This window comes from Scyliorhinus canicula, chromosome 12, assembly GCF_902713615.1.
Source record: "Scyliorhinus canicula chromosome 12, sScyCan1.1, whole genome shotgun sequence".
In the NCBI taxonomy this organism is placed as follows: domain Eukaryota; kingdom Metazoa; phylum Chordata; class Chondrichthyes; order Carcharhiniformes; family Scyliorhinidae; genus Scyliorhinus; species Scyliorhinus canicula.
In genome coordinates, this window is record NC_052157.1 from 57,145,753 (window position 1) to 57,166,538 (window position 20,786).

The following is a 20,786-nucleotide window of genomic DNA, read 5'->3' on the forward strand; positions in this document are numbered from 1 at the left end:
CCCAGCAGGGAATTCAACCTGGGATCCTGGTGCTGTGAAGCCACAGTGCTAACCACTATGTTACCGTGCTGCCCACCAACAATCATGCCTCTTCCTGAAGTGTTCCTCCTTACCTGGGACACTTTCTCCTCATTTAAACAATCAAAACTTCCTGATTATTTCAAATGCCTCAATTAAATTTCCCCCGAGCCTCCTCTGCTCAGAAGAGGTCCACCCACGATTTTGAAGAAGTAAATTCCTCCAACCTGGATGTGCGGCCAAGCATTGGTGGAATGTTCCAGCAGAGGGCGCCCTTGCCCTGAGTCTGTGCTGCCCATCTTCAGAAAGCTTGTTTTTAATGAATGCTTTTATTGGGTTTTGATGTACATAACAAATATAAATACGAACATAACAATGCGAATTTTGCAAGGGAGCTCCGAGGCGTACCCTTAAAGTTCAAGTTATTTTAAGTATTTACATGGGTTTTTCACAGTCTCCGCTTTCAGTTCCTTCATTCTTTCCTCGCAGCGTTTGCTGTGGCTGTTGTTGTCCCCTATGTGTCCCTCCCCACCGGTTTTCCCCTCTTTTCTCCCCCCTGGTTCCCATTGTCGTTGCACCTGCCCTCCCTTCTGACCCCTGGTTCACCTGTTTGGTGTGGTTGTACTTTCCGATTTGCCCGGTCCCTCCCACCGAGCAGGATTCTACAGCGGGTGGTCAGGGAGGCAAGGGCATCGGCCCTCCTCCTCATGAAGAGATCTGGCTGACCCCAAAGACTGCCATTCTCCACCCTCATCCCCATCACTTTGGACATTGCCTCGAAGAAGGCTGACCAGTAACCAGCAAGTCTGGGGCAAGACCAGAACATGTGGGTTGGCCAGGCCTCCTTGGCACCGTTCACATTTGCCCTCCACCTCCAGGAAGAACCTACTCATTCGGGTTCTGGACAGGTGGGCTCTATGTACAACTTTTAGTTGCGTTGGGCTAAGCCTTGCACATGTGGAGGTGGGAGTTGATTCTGTGCAGTGCTTCGCTCCAGAGTCCCCGTCCTATTTCAAACCTCCCACTTCCTCCTTATTGCATCCAGTTGGGCATCAGTCCTCCCCAGCAGCCATGCGTACATGTCGCTACAGTTCCCTCTGCCTCGGATGGCTGTGTCCAGCAATTCCTCTCTGAGGGATTGTCGCGGTGGTTGTGAGTACGTCCTTGTTTCTTTTCGCAGAAAGTTTTTAAGCTGCAAGTATCTGAATTCATTGCCCCCTGTAAGTTGGAATCTTTCTGTCAGCCGATCCAGTGTTATGACCCCACCGTCCGTGTACAGATCCCTAACTGTCAGCATCTCCCCCCCTCCCACCTGTCCAGCCTCCACCTTTTGAAGGAGGCATCTGTGAGCGCTGGCGTGAACCTCTGGTTGTTGCAGATGGGGGCTTTGTCGGACATTTCGGTTCGGCCGAAATGTTGTTGCAGTTGATTCCATGACTGGAGTGTTGCCACTGATGTGTTGGGTAAGCTGGGTCTGCGAGGACTGCGTTTACTGCAGTGGTGAGAGAGACAGGCTTCCAACACTTGAAGAAATGCAACTCGATTTTATTGAACACTTAACTATTTACATGCTTTAACTGTGGGTTGACACTATGCTGACTTGACTGGAGACCTGAGGCTAACCTGATCAGACTATTTTACTACCACATGGTGTTTGTTCTCGTTGCTGCTCACGAGCTCTGACTGTCTCAGAGGCTGGATCCCGAGAGTGTAGGAAAACTAGTGGCCTCTGGCTTTATAGTGGTCGTGTCCTGTCTGGTGATTGGCTGCTGTGTTCTGTGTGTTCACTGGTCATCCTGTGTGTCAATCACTGCCTGTCTGCACACCATTATATACCTGGATGTATATTATGACAGCCACCACCATTGGACTGGTTAAATGCTTCTTGGGTGGGGTTGGGAGTGCCGCCGTGGCTCGGACCCATCCTCGGAATGCTGCCTGCAGTGTGCTGCGAGCTAGTGAACGGACACTGTTAAGCCAACGAATTGGAGATAGGACGTGCAGTCGGCAGGGAGTCATCGGGGGTATTGAACTGTAAACTATCTTCAAATGTGGTTTTGCATCTCTCTGCCTCTGACGCCAATCTGTAGTTGACACTATATCACGAAAGCGAAAATAAGCATCAAGCTACCAAGTGAACTGACCCACAAAACCACAAGGTGTGGATGGGACGTACACCTAAAGTCGCATCAAGATCTGATCACTCCCACGAGAGGAAAACAATCTCTCAGCATCTACCCTGTCAAACCCCTGAGAATCATATGTGTCTCGAGCACGGTAGCACAGTGGTTAGCACTGTTGTTTCACAACTTCAGGGTCCCAGGTTCGATTCCCGGCTTGGGTCACTGGCTGTGTGGAGTCTGGACGTTCTCCCGTGTCTGCGTGGGATTCCTCCGGGCGTTCCGGTTTCCTCCCACATGTCCCGAAAGACATGCTTGTTAGGTGACTTGGACATTCTGAATTCTCCCTCGATGTACCCGAACAGGTGCCAGAATGTGGTAACTAGGGGATTTTCACTGTAACTTCATTGCAGTGTTTTTTTGTTTTTTTTTTATAAATTTAGATTACACAATTATTTTTTCCAATTAAGGGGCAATTTAGCGTGGCCAATCAACCTACTCTGCACATTTTTGGGTTGTGGGGGCGAAACCCACGTGGACACGGAGAGAATGTGCAAACTCCACACGGACAGTGACCCAGAGCCGGGATCGAACCTGGGACCTCAGCGCCGTGAGGCGGTTGTGCTAACCACTAGGCCACCGTGCTGCCCACTTCATTGCAGTGTTAATGTAAGCCTACTTATGAAAATAACAAAGATTATTATCATAAGGTCACCTCTCATTCTTCTAAACTCCAATGAGTTCAGGCACGATCCACTCAACCTCTTCTCATAAGGAAATCCCACACCCGGGATCGACCCAGTGAACCTTCTCTGGACTAACTAATGCCTTGTATAGTTTTAGCAAGACTTCGCTATTTTTTTATTCCATTCCCTTTGAAATAAAGGCCAACATTCTATTTGCCTTCCCAATAACCTGCTGAATTTGCAAGCTAGATTTTTGTGAATGATGCATGAGGACCCACAAATCCCTCCGTGCTGCAGCTTTCTGCAGTCTTTTCCCATTTAAATAATATTCAGCTTCTTTATTCTTCCCACCTAAGTGCATAACTTCACATTTTCCCGCATTATATTCCATCTGCCTAGTTTTTGCCCACTCACCTAACCTGTCTCTATCCCTCTGTAGACTCTCCAAATCATCTTCATCACTTGCCTTCCCGCCTATTTTTGTGTCTCCGCTGACCTTCATGTCATCCGCAAACTTGACAATTATACATTCACTTCCCACACTGACATGGATTCTGGCCTGAAGGTCTAATCTATCTCCCCACCTCAGGGAAAGGAATCAACAAATAATATTGCCGCCTTGTAGGTAGCTTTCTAAGGGTTGGCAGGGGGCGGTCTACTCTCATCTGTAATACTTCTCTCTGCTTTGCAGAGGGTCAGAGAGGTGTTCTCGGGAGCTGCACACAGACTGGTATTACTATGAACTCAATTAAATATCATAGAATCTCTACAGTGCAGAAGGAGGCCATTCGGCCCCTTGACCCTGCACCAGCCATCTGAAAGAGCACTCTACCAAGGCCCACTCTCCTGCTCAATCCCTATAACCCCATAACCCTGGACTCTAAGGGGCAATTTAGCATGGCCAATCCACCTAACCTGCACATCTTTGGACTGTGGGAGAAAATCGGAGCACCCGGAGGAAACCCACCCAGACACAGGGAAAATGTGCAAACTCCATACAGTGTTGTATCTGTCCAATTCAGATACTTCAACCAGCTCCTTAATCAAAGTTTACCCAGGTTTCTTTATTTATGAGGAGAATAAAGTGCAGACACAGATATAATGCAACACACTTTATTGAATATAGTTAACCCATAAATTACCCTCTATATATGCAACAAACACCCAAGATTCGACGATACTACCCGCAAAGGTGGTTTGATATGTTGTAGATCCGATCCCTGAGTCCCTCTGGTTCTTCTTTGCGAAGGTGATTCTCACTGGCTGTTTCTTCCTTGCTTGCTTACTTCCCTCCTTCCTTGTCTCATCTGCTCTCGGTCCCACCCCCCATCTCGAGTCTCCGCTTTGAGATTCGCTTCCTATACGTCCGGAGTGCCTATTTTTATCCCCCTGTCGCCACCCACCTCCTTTTCCACCTGCTCTTGCCGTTCTGCCAGTGGAGTCTCGGGAGGCAGGATCTCAGCGCCCAATGGTCTGGTTGATGACCTGTTGACAGGGTGCCCGAGGAGGAGTGGTGATTGCTTGATGGGTTATCAGGAACTGTGGACAATAGGCCAATGCATCTCAAGTAGGAGCAATAATTACTTGATGGATTATCAGGTCTACTCCAGACATGCCCCGGCAGCCTGTATGAGTTCTGTATATTCGGATTCAAGTCGGATGTTCTACAGGCTTCTTGCTGGAGCGGACTGTGGCTTTAATTTAAAATGCCCAATTCTTTAACTTAGGATATCCAATTTAATCGGCCTTAAAACTAGGCCCTGATTATATTACCACAACAGTCACACAAGGCCGGAACAGAACCTGGGTCCCTGGCGCTATGTGGCAGCAGTGCAAACTACTGTGCTAACAAGCAGCCCATATGTATTAAAGGACTGAACATGAAACCCCTCTACGTGGCTCAGACCATCTCAATGTTAAAGATGAGTCGCATCAGTCCTGCTGAAAAAAGACACTCCCTGTCAAAGCTTGTCACCTTGAACTCATCAGGACATATTCGCAACAACACAAAATGGTAAACTGAACAACAATTTATACTTCATCTGATACATTGACTTTAATGTTACTTCAATCTCCAAAGCTCAGCCATCGGTTGATTGGTTTTGACCATGCATTATTCTATGTCCATCCTCAGTACTCCCGTCTCATGAAGAGCGCCATATCAAAACTTGAGGGGGACTGAATTGGCCTCTTTCTGATCCTGTTAAACAGTCTTGAGAAGGTCGATAGGCCTCCTCCAGTTGCTGTGCAACAGGTTTGAAGGGACAGAATGGGCCTTTTCCTGTTCCTGTGTAACAGGCTTGAGGGAGCGGAATGGGCCTCCTCCTGTTCCTATGTAACAGGTTCGAAGGGGCTGAATGGGCCTCCTCCTGTTCCTGCTTAACAGGCTCGAGTAGGGGGCTAAATGGGCCTCATCCAGTTCCTGTGTAACAGGCGCAAGGCGCTCCTGCTCGTATATCTCTTTAAGGGTTTTGCTAATAGTAATTAATGTTGTACAATCAGATCGGGTTTTCCCTCTGAGAATCGAGGGCAGCACGGTAGCACAGTGGGTAGCTTCACAGCTCCAAGGTCCTAGGGTCGATTCCCGGCTTGGGTCACTGTCTGTGCGGAGTCTGCACCTTCTCCGCGTGTCTCCGTGGGTTTCCTCCGGGTGCTCCGGTTTCTAACCATAAGTGCTGAAAGACATGCTATTAGGTAATTTGGACATTCTGAATTCTCCCTCTGTGTACCGAAACAGGCGCCGGAATGTGATGATTAGGGGCTTTTCACAGCAGCTTCATTGCAGTGTTAATGTAAGCCTACTTGTGACAATAAAGATTATTATTTATGACACACTCCTCATGTATTATTTCACAACAGTGTGAAGTGTTCATTCATTTCATTGACCCTGCGGACATTCATCATCACTTGATCTCAAATCAATTGATGCTCCTTGCTTGGCTGAATAATGACATTTTAGTATTCGCTTTTTGTGTGGTTACAATTGTGATTGATTTTATTTAAAATAAACATTACACAAAGGCAGATTTGCATTTAAAAAGCGTCGCACACGGCCTCAGGATGTTCAAAAGAAGCTGGCAGCCAATCAGGTGTTTTCTGAAGTCAGGTCGCTGCTGTAATTTGGGAAATGCAGAGGCCAATGGCAGCCCTGCACAATCAAACAAACAGCAATGTAACAATGCTGAACTGTTTTTGGGTGACGTCCCAGGACATCAGGTAGTGCTGCTCCATCCCCACTGTCCCAGGCCCCAAACCATCCTCCCAATAGTGCCACGGGATGCTTCATATCCACTTGGCAGTGTAGGCAGCCTCCATTCAAGCTGGACTATAACCTCCAACATTCTGGCACGCCCTCAGCACTAACCATCTGACAGTCTGGCACTCCCTCAGAACTGATCCTCCCTCAGTACTGACCCTCTGACAGTGCAGCACTCCCTCAGTACTGACCCTCTGACAGTGCAGCACTCCCTCAGTACTGACCCTCTGAAAGTGCAGCACTCCCCCAGTACTGACCCTCTGACAGGGCAGCAGTCCCTCAGTACTGACCCTCTGACAGTGCAGCACTCCCTCGGTACTGACCCTCCGACAGTGTGGCGTTCCCTCAGTACTGACCCCCCGGACAGTGCAGCACTCCCTCAGTACTGACCCTCTGACAGTGTGGCGTTCCCTCAGTACTGACCCCCCGGACAGTGCAGCACTCCCTCAGTACTGACCCTCTGACAGTGCAGCAATCCCTCAGTACTGACCCTCTGACAGTGCAACACTCCCTCAGTACTGACCCTCTGACAGTGCAGCACTCCCTCAGTACTGACCCCCTGACAGTGCAGCACTCCCGCAGTACTGACCCCTCCCCCACCCCCCGACAGTATGGCGCCCCCTCAGGACTGACAGTGTACTGCTTCCAAGTGGCAGCAAGGGTCTTGCTTTGGACATGGCACGGAATATTCCAGCATTGGTGGAGGCCATTCTGCCCATCGTGTTTTCTCTGGCTCTTTGAAAGAATTATTCAATTTTAGATATTTGTCGGACCTGTTTCAGTGTAGCTCCTCTCTTCATTGGTTACACTTGCCCAACGAGCAACACACGAATATCGTCAATTCTTTAACACCCGTTCTTCCTTCTGACTTTTTGGAAAATTTTAGATGTCAAGGACAGGACGACATTTCTACGAGAAGGTGAAGAGGGAGACTGAACTGAGGCATTCAAAATCAAAATAGATTTACGAGAACATTCCCAAGGATGAGGGGACTTCAGTTTATGCGGAGAGACTGGGTAAAGCTGGGATCGTTCTCTGCAGAGCAGAGACGGTAAAGGGGGAAATTGAATTGAGACGTTCAAAATCACGAGGGGGGTTTGGACAGAGTGGATAAGGAGAAAGTGTTTCCCAGCGGGAGGAGTCTCGGTAACCAGAGTGGACACAGATTTAAGGGAATCAGTAAAAGAACCGGGTTGGGGGGAGGGGGAAGATGGAAGAGAATTTTTATTTCACACACAGCGAGTAGTTGTGATCTGGAAGGTGCTGCGTGAAAGGACAGAGGAAGCAGATTCAATAGGAACTTTCATAAAGGGCAATTGGAGAAATACTGGAAGGGGGAAAATTTGCAAGAATATTTGGGAGGGGTGGTAAGAGCAGGAGGGAGAGTGGGGACTAATCAAAGATATCTTTCAAAGGGCCAGCACGGCGATGATGGACTCAATGGTCTGCTCCTGGGCACGATGCATCCAGGAATGCAGTAAAAACCTTTGCCGCTTTGGCAGTAGTTTTCAAACCTTCTGCGTAGTTACAGTCCCTAAACACTTGTCTCAGGAGCTCGGTGCTAACTTTGCTGTCCCATCAGGAAATTGAGATGGGTAGGTCAGAGTGCGGCGCGGGTTGGTGGAGTGTCTGGGGTTTGGGTCGGTAGGGTGGCATTGGGCAAAGCTCGGAGCTAGTTGAACCACCCCCGACAACGAACACTAACTTCTGCTTAAAATTGTACCCCTCAGTGAGTGGTGTTATCTTCGATGTCCATTGGCCAGCAGGCTGCCACCTCGAGCTCCAGAAGATCTTTGCAAAAGTCTTTTTAGGAGCAGTGAGTGTGGTGTAGACAGGAATGACCCTCACTCACGGATGAGCGTTAACAGTTGCCTTGGACGCACACCGGCATCTCAGCCCAAACCCGTTACCCCCAAGTGTTCCTCACATGGATGATCTCTGAGATTGTACCCCCATAAAGGAGATTTGACAAACAGGTTTCCCCCCCTCCCCAAACCCCCCACCCCCCCTTCTCCCGCCTCCCACCCCCATTCCCGGGACAGAACCTAGTCATTCTTTACAAAGCAATTACACATGGTGCAGACCCCACAGTGTTCACCGAGTTCGGACAGCTCAATTGATGTTCAGGAGATGGAGATTTTCAGCTGCAGGCTCTGCTATCCTTGTGGGTCCTTTTCATCTCACAGCTCTGCGGAGGAGCACGAAAGATGATGTGAAAACAATACAGTGCTACTGAAATTCTCACCCTCAAACAGATATATTCATACCTACCAAAGTCAGACACAAGCCGGACCATCCCCTCCAGCCCAACCCCAGACACAAACCCCCTCAAAACCCAACTGCAGACATAGACCCCACCCCCAAAGGCCAACCCTAGACACTGACACCCCCCAAACCCACCCCAGTTACTGACCCCCCCAAACCCACCCCAGTTACTGACCCCCCAAACCCATCCCAGTTACTGACCCCCCCAAACCCATCCAAGTTACTGACCCCCCCCAATTACACCCCAGTTACTGACCCCCCCAACCCACCCCAGTTACTGACCCCCCCCAAACCCAGACACTGACCTCCCAAACCCAAACCCAGACACTGACCCCCCCCAAACCCACCCCAGACACTGACCCCCAACCCCAGACACTGACCTCCCCAAACCCTACCCCAGACACTGACCCCCCCAAACCCAATCCCAGACACTGACCCCCCCAAACCCAGACACTGACCCCCCAAACCCAACCCTAGACACTGACCCCCCAAACCCAACCCCAGACACTGACCCCCCAAACCCAACCCCAGACACTGACCCCCCAAACCCAACCCCAGGCACTGACCCCCCCAAACCCAGACACTGACCCCCCCAAACCCAACCCCAGACACTGACCCCCCAAACCCAACCCTAGACACTGACCCCCCCAAACCCAGACACTGACCCCTCCAAACCCAACCCCAGACACTGACCCCCCAAACCCAACCCCAGACACTGACCCCCCCAAACCCAGACACTGACCCCTCCAAACCCAACCCCAGACACTGACCCCCCAAACCCAACCCCAGACACTGACCCCCCAAACCCAGACACTGACCCCCCAAATCCAACCCCAGACACTGACCCCCCAAACCCAACCCCAGACACTGACCCCCCCAAACCCAGACACTGACCTCTCCAAACCCAACCCCAGACACTGACCCCCCAAACCCAACCCAAGACACTGACCCCCCAAACCCAGACACTGACCCCCCCAAACCCAACCCCAGACACTGACCCCCCAAACCCAACCCTAGACACTGACCCCCCCAAACCCAGACACTGACCCCTCCAAACCCAACCCCAGACACTGACCCCCCAAACCCAACCCCAGACACTGACCCCCCCAAACCCAGACACTGACCCCTCCAAACCCAACCCCAGACACTGACCCCCCAAACCCAACCCCAGACACTGACCCCCCAAACCCAGACACTGACCCCCCAAATCCAACCCCAGACACTGACCCCCCCAAACCCAACCCCAGACACTGACCCCCCCAAACCCAGACACTGACCGCTCCAAACCCAACCCCAGACACTGACCCCCCAAACCCAACCAAGACACTGACCCCCCAAACCCAGACACTGACCCCCCCAACCCAACCCCAGACACTGACCCCCCAAAGCCAACCCCAGACACTGACCCCCAAACCCAACACCAGATACTGACCCCCCCAAACCCAACCCCAGACATTGACCCCCCCCAAACCCAGACACTGACCCCCCCAAACCCAACCCCAGACACTGACCCCCCCCCAAACCCAAACCCAGACACTGACCCCCCAAACCCAACCCCAGACCCTGACCCCCAAACCCAACCCCAGTCACTGGCCCCCCAAACCCAACCCCAGACACTGACCCCCCTCAAACCCAACCCCAGACACTGACGCCCCAAACCCAACCCCAGACACTGACCCCCCAAACCCAACCCCAAACATTGACCCCCACGCAAACCTCAGACACTGAACCCCCCACAAACCCAATTCCAGACACTGACCCCCCCAAACCCAGACACTGAACCCCAAACCCAGCCGCAGACACTGACCCCCCCAAACCCAGCCCCAGATTCTGAACCCCAAACCCAACCCCAGACACTGAACCCCAAACCCAACCCCAGACACTGAACCCCAAACCCAACCCCAGACACTGAACCTCAAACCCAACCCCAGACACTGAACCCCAAACCCAGCCCCAGACACTGAACCCCAAACCCAACCCCAGACACTGAACCCCAAACCCAGCCCCAGACACTGAACCCCAAACCCAACCCCAGACACTGAACCCCAAACCCAGCCCCAGACACTGAACCTCAAACCGAACCCCAGACACTGAACCCCAAACCCAGCCCCAGACACTGAACCCCAAACCCAGCCCCAGACACTGAACCCCAAACCCAGCCCCAGACACAACCCCAAACCCAGCCCCAGACACTGAACCCCAAACCCAACCCCAGATTCTGAACCTCCTCTCGAAACACACCCGCCTTTAATATCATAACCCCACACTCCCAGGCTCTGCCCTCTTCCAAACTAAAATTCAGTCTATTGAAGAGAAAAATGAACCCTCCTAAATTTAACCCGTTTTTAAAAAAATTAATTTGATGGGGTTATGAAATTCACTGGATAGGCCCATTTGTATCCCATCCCTCATTGCCCTTGAGAATTGACGTGGAGATTGCACCTTTCACCAGTTCCTTTGGCCATTGTTTTGCCCAGAGAGGAGGGAGAATATGGGGCTCACTCCCCATATTCACAGGAAGCGAGGGGGAAAAGGGGACACGCTCCCAACCGGAATGGGGAGAATGTGGGGCTCGCTCCTACAGGGAGCGAGGAAAATGTGGGACTCATGCCCACAGGAAGCGAGGGGGAATATGGGACTCGCTCCCAACGGGAATGGGGAGAATGTGGGACTCGCGTCCACAGGAAGTGGGGAGAATGTGGGACTCGTTCCCACAGGGAATGGGGAGAATGGGGAACTCAAATGACACATAGCGGCCAGCAGAGTGCCTGAGGAGCCATAAAGTCATCAGTTCACTGCCTAGAAACGGAGGAAACAGCTGGGTAAACTTTATCGATTAAATGTGAAAAGCAAACACATTACCTGGGAGATCAAAGATTCAAAATGTTGGTATTAAGCATGCATTTCCTGCCTCTGAAATCTACTTCCTGTTGTTGCACTTGGTGGTCACGACTGGTGTGTGCACGAGCTACAGCAGCGTGTGCATTTATCTGTGGCACCTACAAACAGGGCCTGGGTGGTGGCATGGTGGCATTGACACTGAACGAGTAATCTAAAGGCTCTGGGCACCTGGGTTTGAATCCCACCTCAGTGGATAGAGAAATTTGAATTCCATAAAAATCCGGAATTATTAACGGGAACCATGTCACAAACAAAAAACATCTGCTTCAGAAACCTGCCGATGTAGCCTTGTCTGGCCTACATGGGAGTCCTGACCCCACAACAACGTGGCTGATTCCTAGCTGCCCCTCAGGAATTGGCCGCGCAAGACACTTTCAAGGGCAATTGGGGGAAAAACACAGATAGTAGAAGCAGGCGGAGGGCATTCGGCCTTCCGGAACAGCTCCGTCGTTCAATATGATCATGGCCGATCCTTGAGCTCAACCCCACACTCCCATCATCTCCCCATTCCCTTGACACCTTTAGAGTCATATAAATCTATCTATTTCGTTCATGAATATATTCTGTGACTTGGTCTCCACATTCTGTGGTCGAAAATTCCACAGGTTCACCATCTCTGAGTTAAGACGTTTCTCCTAGCCTCAGTCCTAAATGGCCGGCCCCGTATCCTGACTCTGTGACCCCTTGTTCTGGACCCCGCCCCCAGACAGAGGGAACAACATCCCAGCATCCAGTCTGTTCAGCCCTGTCAGAATTTTATACATTTCAATTCGATCTCCTCTCATTCTCCTAAACTCCAGTGAATAGAGGCCCAGTTAACCCAATCTCTCCCCGTACAACAATCCGTCAGTCTGGTGAACCTTTGCTGCTCCCCCTCTGTGACAAGTGTATCCTTTCTCAGATAAGGAGATCAAAACAGCACACACAACTCCAAATGTGGTCAATAAATGGCGGAGTAGCCAGCAAAGCCCACAACCCATGAATCAAGAAAAAGTTATTTTTGCAAGTCCCAGGAAGGTTATTGCAAGTTGCTAAGTTTTCATTGTGGCTTAATGTAATAAAACATTGCAATCACCTTCAAGCTGTGAAACAAACTTAAGCACTGAGGGACACGGCATGATATTAGAGACAGGCGGCCAACAGTTCAGTCAAAGTGATTTGTTTGTAAGGAATATATTAAGGAAGAAGCGAGAGAGAGAGAGAGAAGCGGAGGGAGACAGAGCGAGACAGAGAGGGTTGAGGAGGGAATTCCAGAGCTCGGGGCCCCCCAGGCAGCTGAAGTCACAGCCGCCAATGGCGGAGCGATGGGAATCGGTGGATGGACAAGAGGTCGGAATTGGATCTCAGGGGGTTGTAGGGGCTGGAGGAGGTTACAGAGATAGAGAGGGTTGTAGGGGGGTGGAGGTGGATACAGAGATAGGGAGGGTTGTCGGGCTGAAGGAGGTTACAGAGATAGGAAGCGTTGTAGTAGCTGGAGGAGGTTACTGAGAAAAGGTAAATTGTAGGGATTGGAGGAGGTTCCAGAGATAGGGAGAGTTGTAGGGGCTGGAGGGGGTTACAGACATAGGAAGGGTTGTAGGGGCTGGAGGAGGTTACAGAGATAGGGAGGGTGGTCAGGACTGGAGGTGGTTACAGAGATAGGGCGAGTTGTCGGGGCTGAGGGGGAGGGTTACATAGATCGGGAGAGTTGTGGGGGCTGGAGGAGGTTAAAGAGATAGGGAGAGTTGTCGGGGCTCGAGGACGTTACAGAGATAGGGAGGGTTGTAGGGCTGGAGAAAGTTATAGAGATAAGGAGAGTTGTAGGTGCTGAGGAAGTTACAGAGATAGGGAGGGTTGTGGGGCTGGAGAAGGTTACAGAGATAGGGAGAGTTGTCGGGGCTCGAGGACGTTACAGAGATAGGGGGGGTTGTGGGGCTGGAGAAGGTTACAGAGATAGGGAGAGTTGTAGGTGCTGAGGAAGTTACAGACATAGGGAGGGTTGTGGGGCTGGAGAAGGTTACAGAGATAGGGAGAGTTGTAGGTGCTGAGGAAGTTACAGAGATAGCGAGAGTTGTAGGGGCTGGAGGAGGTTACAGAGATAGGGAGAGTTGTAGGTGCTGAGGAAGTTACAGACATAGGGAGGGTTGTGGGGCTGGAGAAGGTTACAGAGATAAGGAGAGTTGTAGGTGTTGAGGAAGTTACAGAGATATGTAGCGGTTGGCGTGGGTGAGGAGTCCTTGGAGGAATTCGGACCTAAGGAATGTCAGCGGTTGTGGACATGTGGTCAAATACTCGAGTGTTCCGCCATGAATCCAGGTGTACAGTGCACAGACATCGTGAGCCTTGTCCACTATTTGTCGAGTGATGGATGTCAAGATGTCAGAATTGGAGCAACATGCCTTGGCATAGGCTCGTGAATAAGTTACAAGATCATCTCCCCTGTATATTGGAAAGGAAAAAACGGGTACCCAGTGGTGCTGGATTCCAAGAAGCACTGGGCCACACAGGCTCTGAAGCACTCACATACCTGACAGGAAGTCCCCAGAACGAGGGCGAGCTGAGGTACAATCAGCCATATTCCCATAACCGGACTCACTCTCCTGGGCCCCCGACACAACATCGTCATATTCACCTGGCAGGAGAAAGGTATATCCGTCAATGAAAGTTCAATCCCGTCACATCAATAAACACAGACTGATGGGGACAGTGTAGAGGCAGCTTTACTCTGTATCTAACCCCATACTGTACCTGTCCTGGGAGTGTTTGATGGGGACAGTGTAGAGGCAGCTTTACTCTGTATCTAACCCTGTGCTGTACCTGTCCTGGGAGCGTTTGATGGGGACAGTGTAGTGGGAGCTTTACTCTGTATCTAACCCTGTGCTGTACCTGTCCTGGGAGTGTTTGATGGGGACAGTGTAGAGGCAGCTTTACTCTGTATCTAACCCTGTGCTGTACCTGTCCTGGGAGTGTTTGATGGGGACAGTGTAGAGGCAGCTTTGCTCTGTATCTAACCCCATACTGTACCTGTCCTGGGAGTGTTTGATGGGGACAGTGTAGAGGCAGCTTTACTCTGTATCTAACCCCGTACTGTGAGTGAATCAGCGAAATCCAAAGGATGAGGCCAGTTAAATATTTCAGTAAGTTACTCACTGTGTCCCCCAATGATACAGTAATTTAGCAGCTTACCTGCTGCAGGTTCTCTCGTCTCTGGAGCAGGTCCTGCGCAGTGGCTTGGGACATTTTCATAGCTACCCTGCTTTGCTCCAGACTCCATTTCAACTTCATCATAAACTCCTTTAAAAGAAATTGGAGCGAGCTCAGTCTCCTTCTCAAATTCTGTAACCTATAGCTGACATGTGAACCTGTGAAATAGGAGGAGTAAGACCACTCTGCCCCTCCAGCCCTGCTCTCCCATTCAATAAGATCATTAGCTGATCTGATTGTGACCTCAACCCCATGTTGCAACCGAACCCCCAATAACATTTCACCCCCCCCCCCCCCTCATTAATGAAGAATCTATCCAGCTATTCCTTAAAAATATTCAAAGATTCTTCTTCCACCGCCTTTTGGGGAAGAACATTCCAGAAACTGACTCCTCTCAGAGAGGAAAAAAACGTAGTCCTCATTTCCGTCTTATCGAGCAGCATCTTATTTTTAAACCAGTGACCTGAGTTTAGATTCTCCCACAATGGGCAGCATGGTGGTGCAGTGGTTAGCACTGCTGCCTTACACTGCCGAGGACCCGGGTTTGACCCTGGACGCGGGTCACTGTTTGTGTGGAGTTTGCACATTCTCCTCATGCCTGCGTGGGTCTCACCCCCACAAACCAAAGATGTGCGGGGTAAGTGGATTGGCCACCCTTTCGATGCCCCTCATAATGTTATTCAACTGAATCAATGTGTGTGTGTGTGTGGGCGGGGGGCGGGGGCACCAGGGTTAATTGAACAAGGGGAAGGTTACTCGAGAAAGGTTGTCTGTGATGAAAGTTCAAAGGTCTTGGGTGGGATTCTCCCGCAATTGGCGGGATGGCCTGCAGCCGACGCCAAGAACGGCGCAAACCATTCCGGCGTCGGGCCAACTGGAAGTTGCAGAATCCTCCGCACGTCTGGGGGCTAGGCGGGCAGAGGGGTTGGCGGTGCACCAACCGGCGGCGAAGGGCCAAGGCGAGTTGGCGCATGCACAGAACCGCCGCCATGGTTCCACGCATGCGCAGGGAGGTTCTTCTCCACACCAGCCATGGCGGAGCCCGACAGAGGTCAGCGAGGAAGGAAGGAGTGCCCCCACGGTCCAGACCCGGCTGCAGATCGGTGGGTCCTAATCGCGGGCTAGGCCACCGTGCCCCCCCCCCCCCCCCCCCCCCCCGGGGCCGAATCCCCACGCGACCCCCCGGTGGACTCCACTAGACGGCCTAGCAGGTCCCGCTGTGTGGGGCCATGTCCATTCCACGCCGACAGGACTGGCCAGGAACTGACGGCTGTTCGGCCCATCAGGGCCCGGAGAATTGCCGGGGGAGCCACTGCCAACGGCCCCCGACCTGCATGGCGTAAACACCAACCCACCCGAAAACCTGCGCCGGAGAATACGGCAGCTGGCGTTGGAGCGGCGGGGCGGGATTCACGCCACCCCCCCCCCCCCCCCGGTGATTCTCCGACCCAGTGGGGGGGTCGGAGGATCCCGCCCCTTAATTTGCGCATTTATAATGATAGGGTGTGTTGTGTCTCAGGTACAAGAATATGTCAGATTCAAAATTTGCATTGTGAGATCAGTGGAGGACATAATTTGTCCAAAGGGAGTTTAGAGGTGCCAAGGAATCATAGAATTTTCAAAGCAGAAGGAGGCCATTTGGCCCATCGAGTTTGCCCCGGCTCTTGGAAAGAGCACCCGACCCAAGCCCACAACCCCCACCCTCTCCCCGTAACCCAGTAACCCCACCCAACACTAAGAGCAATTTTGGACACTAAGGACAATTTAGCATTGCCAATCCACCTAACCTGCACCTCTTTGGATTGTGGGAGGAAACCGGAGCACCCTGAGGAAACCCACGCAGACACGGAGAGAACGTGTAGACTCCGCACAGACAGTGACCCAAGCCGGAATCGAACCTGAGACCCTGGAGCTGTGAAGCAATTGTGCTAACCACTGTGCTACCGTGCTGCCCCAATTGCTGGGGTCCCTTAAGCAAACCAGGGAAAGTATATTCAATGCTATTGTCCCGGGAGTAGAGGGAAAACGGGAAAAATTTAAGATTTTTTCCGGACAAGGAAGAAGCATTTGAGGATAATGGAGGCCGTGATGGAAAGGGGAAATAGATATTTAGGGAATGGATGTTTAACCGAGCTATGTGTTGCCGTGGGTGGTGGGGGAAGCTCTGAAGACCAACTTCTGTGCGTGGGAGTGGCTGAAAAGCTGCAAAGGTTTTGAACTGGGGGAAGCCCCCAGCATTAAGCCGTGAGAGTCTGTAGGCTGGATCCTCTGTTTCTGACCCCAGCAGAGGAAGTGTGTCCTTCGACAACAGAAACAACGGTGCAACAGCTGCACTGATTCAGCTACTTTAAATGGGCTAGCACCAACGTCATGTGGAACACAACAAATTCCATCGAAAACGGTGCCAGGTCCATGATTGGCGCACGAGGCTCATACACCGCAGCCGCACTTAAACGGTCCATCCCCCCCCCCCCCCCCACACACCGTCCCAGTCAACAAGATGGCTGGAAGGAGAGCATCGCCATGGTTCAGGGACACTGAGCTGGACACCCTGCTGGACACCGTGGAGGAGAGAACCATGAGCCAGTACCCTGGCCCGGGAGCAAGGTCGCCACTGTTCGTCGGGCCTGAGCGCAGGTGGCAGAGGTGATCAGCGCCTTGGGCATCGTCACCCGGACTGGCATCCAGTGCCGGAAGAAACATTACAACCTTCTCAGGGTGGCCTGGATGAGTTTGCTGCTCCGTGACCTTGGCACAAACCCTGCCCCCGCCAACCCCCCCCCCCCCCCCTCCTCCAGACTTGTAACCCGGCATCTCCATCCCCCCGGGGACGGACGAACCCCCACCCTTCCCCAGATGCCAGCAATCAGGCCAGCCGTCATGGCCGGGTGCCCTGGCCATTGAGGCCACCATCTAACCAATCCCTGGGCTGTATGTGTCGGACCGGCTGACTGATTTGTTATTTGTGTGTGGCGTCGTCCCCCCCCCAAGCAGGTGAAGGCCGCGCACAACCGCCGGGAGCGGGAGAAGACTGGAGGGGGACGAACAGTATGGGCCCTCACCATGCCCGAGCAGAGTGCCCTGAATGTGGCCGGTGGCACAGAGGAAAGGGATGTCGCCGAGGTGGAGTGCGGTCACGGACCAGCAAGTGCACCCTGCCATGACGCGTGTGTCAAGACCCCCCCAACCCCCCCTCACCCTCACCCCTGACCCCCTCACACCCCACCCCCCCACTCCCAGCCCCCTCACCCCCTCCGCCCCCTCATCCCCCCCTCACCCCCCCTCCCCCGACACACACACACACACACATCCTCGGCCCACTGTCTAATCATACATGTCGTCTTGTGTCTTGCAGGATTTGCCGGCGATGGGGCTGGTCCATCCGGAGCCCCTGCCCCAAGCCAGTGGGAGCCAGTGCCCCCCAGACAGCCAAGCTATGATGGGGTAGCAGCCCGGACACCAGCCCTCTGCCCAAGGCACAGGACACACCGGAGTTCGGGTCGGAGGAGGGCACGGACCTTCGGACACAGCTGTCTCCAACACCCTCCAGCATCTCAGAAACTATCACCTCAGTTGGGCACTTTAGTGAAAAGGCTCCTGGGACACTTTCTGGGGCGCACCACACGTCGCATGCGTTACAGTAGGCGGAGGTAGGAGCAGCCGAGGGGCCGGACAGTCGGAGGGCAGCCTGGCCCCAGGAACCAGATGCCGTCCAGATGGATCCCGGGCTCCGAGAACATCAAGTCCCAGCCACAGTGCAGGTGCAGTCAGAGACCCAGGGACTACAGGAGGGGATGTCTGCAGGCAACCAGCACCTGCAGGCATGAATCCCGCCCTGTGTCTTTGGGAAGTAGATTGCTTTGGACCCTCCGTTCGGAATCTACCTACGAATGGAGGAGTCCGAGAAGTTGTGAGATGTAACTTCATTAAGGTGACAACAATTCCTTGACTGAAGTAATATTTATTGGATTTCCAAAGATTGAGAGACTATAAGGGTTGATGACGAACAGGTTGTTTAACTGTGTACATTTGGCAAACGTGTTAGCCTTCCCGAGGACGTCCACCTCCGGGGTCTCGCTCCCAACATGGCTGACAGTTCCTGGACCCGTCCTCCTCCGGAAGCATGTGTGGAGCCATAAATCGGATCCCTTGGTTGAGAAAGTCCACCTCCTATATGCAAACCCACAATACGCCTACGTGACATACCCCAACGGGCGACAGGGCACAGTCTCTCTCCGGGACTTGGCACCCGCTGGGTCCCCACCCACAACTCCCAACCTCGTTCACCCCTGCGCCATCCACCCTCCCACCAGCGAACCTCACCGCAGCCCCCTACCCAGCAGGATCCGTCACCTCACTGGATCCACTCAGGGGTGACGAAGGAGAGGACAACACGCTCCCGGAGTCGCAGGTGACCACATCAGTGCCCACACCACCACCAGGACTGAGGCGATCGCAGCAGAGGGTCAGAGGACATAACAGTCTCAATCTGTAATGTTTTCCTCACCTCCGCCGGACTCCTTTTTTAAACAGGGGGTAAATGTGATAAACACCACTGGTAACACATTGCACACATTATGGTACTGCCACTGTATTACAGGTACCACAGTAAATCCCAGCCTGTTGGCTCCTCCCAGCAGGCGGTGTATAAAAGTGTGTGCTCTCCTGCGCTGCTCCCATTCTGGTTCCAGCTGCAGGAGGCACAACATCTTGTGCAATAAAGCCTCGATTGTTTCAACATTCTCGTCTCGTGGTAATTGACGGCACATCAATTTATTTCACAAGATTTTAAAAGATGAACATCTTCAGCAAGCCTGATCGCCTGGAGATGAGCCCTCACGCAGCCAACGCCACGTCCACCTTCAAGCACTGGCTAGCCTGCTTTGTAGGCTACCTCAGATCAGCCTCTGAAGACCCCTCGGACCCACAGAAGCTCCAGGTCCTCTACTCACGGGTAAGCCCTCAAGTTTTTTCCCTCATCCGGGATGCGCCCGCCTACACAGAAGCGATGACGCTACTGAAGGGACATTACATTAAATTGGTGAATCAGTGATGAGTGACGCAGTTTTTGCTCGGGAGTCTGGCTTGCTCATTAATAACATTAGCTGTGGTCATAAAACTGCTGCTAAAACCCTCCCATCACCACTGTCCCACTGCCTCCTCCCCCAGAGGTAGGAAGCTGGATTTTCCACCCCGCCACGCCACATTTTTCCCCCGACCCCTGGCGGGATTCTCCGTTATGCCAGTCAGTCATTGTGGGGCAGTCCCACGCTGTCGGGAAACCCCCCGGCGCCGGCAAAACGGAGAATCACACCCATGGTTTCGGTTGCATCAATAACCACTCTGCAAGCACTGTGGAACATCATCTCCAAGAACTCATCAAGGCTCCTTCAACAGTACCTCATATACCCACAATCACTACCATCTAGAAGGAAAAAGGCAGCAGATGACTAGGAGCCCCAACAACTGCAGGTTTCTCTCCAAGTCACTCAACACCCTGACTTGGAAATATATCGGCCGATCTACACTGTCGTTGGGTCAAAATCCTGGAACATCCACCCGAACAGCACTGGGGGTTTACCTACAGCACACGGATTGTAGGGGTCCAAGAAGGTGACTCAGCAGCCACCTTTCCAAGGGGAAATTAGGGATGGGCAATATATGCTGGCCCAGCCAGTGATGCCCACATATCATTAACAACTAAAACAAATTTTAAACTGTTTGATAAAGACAGTATAGAGGGAGCTTTACTCTGTATCTAACCCTGTGCTGCACCTGTCCTGGTAGAGTTTGATGGGGACAGTGTAGAGGGAGCTTTACTCTGTATCTAACCCTGTGCTGCACCTGTCCTGGTAGAGTTTGATGGGGACAGTGTAGAGGGAGCTTTACTCTGTATCTAACCCCGTACTGTACCTCCCCTGGGAGAGTTTGATGGGGACAGTGCAGAGTGAGCTTTACTCTGTATCTAATCCCGTGATGTACCGCTCCTGGGGGTGTTTGATGGGGACAGTGTAGAGGGAGCTTTACTCTGTATTTAACCCCGTGTTGTAACTGTCCTGGGAGAGTTTGATGGGGACAGTGTAGAGGGAGCTTTACTCTGTATCTAACCCCGTGCTGTACCTGTCCTGGGAGAGTTTGATGGGGACAGTGTAGAGGGAGCTTTACTCTGTATCTAACCCCGTGCTGTACCTGTCCTGGGTGTGTTTGATGGGGACAATATAGAGGGAGCTTTATTCTGTATCTAACCCCATGTTATACCTGTCCTGGGAATGTTTGATGCGGACAGAGTAGAGGGAGCTTTACTCTTTATCTACTGTGCTGTCTCTGTCCTTGGAATATTTTATGGGACAGTGCAGA

General features: G+C 52.2%; 1 protein-coding gene and 1 long non-coding RNA gene across 2 annotated transcripts in view; both read right to left on the reverse strand.

Annotated features, from left to right (window-relative positions):
• Positions 1 to 8,134: 8,134 nt before the first annotated feature.
• LOC119974977 lies at positions 8,135 to 14,515 on the reverse strand. Its single transcript, XR_005462625.1, has 3 exons — positions 14,412 to 14,515; positions 13,753 to 13,857; positions 8,135 to 8,268 (listed from the first exon to the last, which is right to left on the reverse strand). It is a non-coding gene; the product is annotated as an uncharacterized LOC119974977 (long non-coding RNA).
• Positions 14,516 to 20,141: 5,626 nt separating this feature from the next.
• Positions 20,142 to 20,786, reverse strand: part of LOC119974255 — a 107,550-nt gene continuing 106,905 nt past the window's right edge. The window contains exon 21 of the mRNA XM_038813024.1: positions 20,142 to 20,146. Within this exon, the coding sequence (XP_038668952.1) occupies positions 20,142 to 20,146 (5 nt within the window). The remainder of the gene's footprint in view (positions 20,147 to 20,786) is intronic.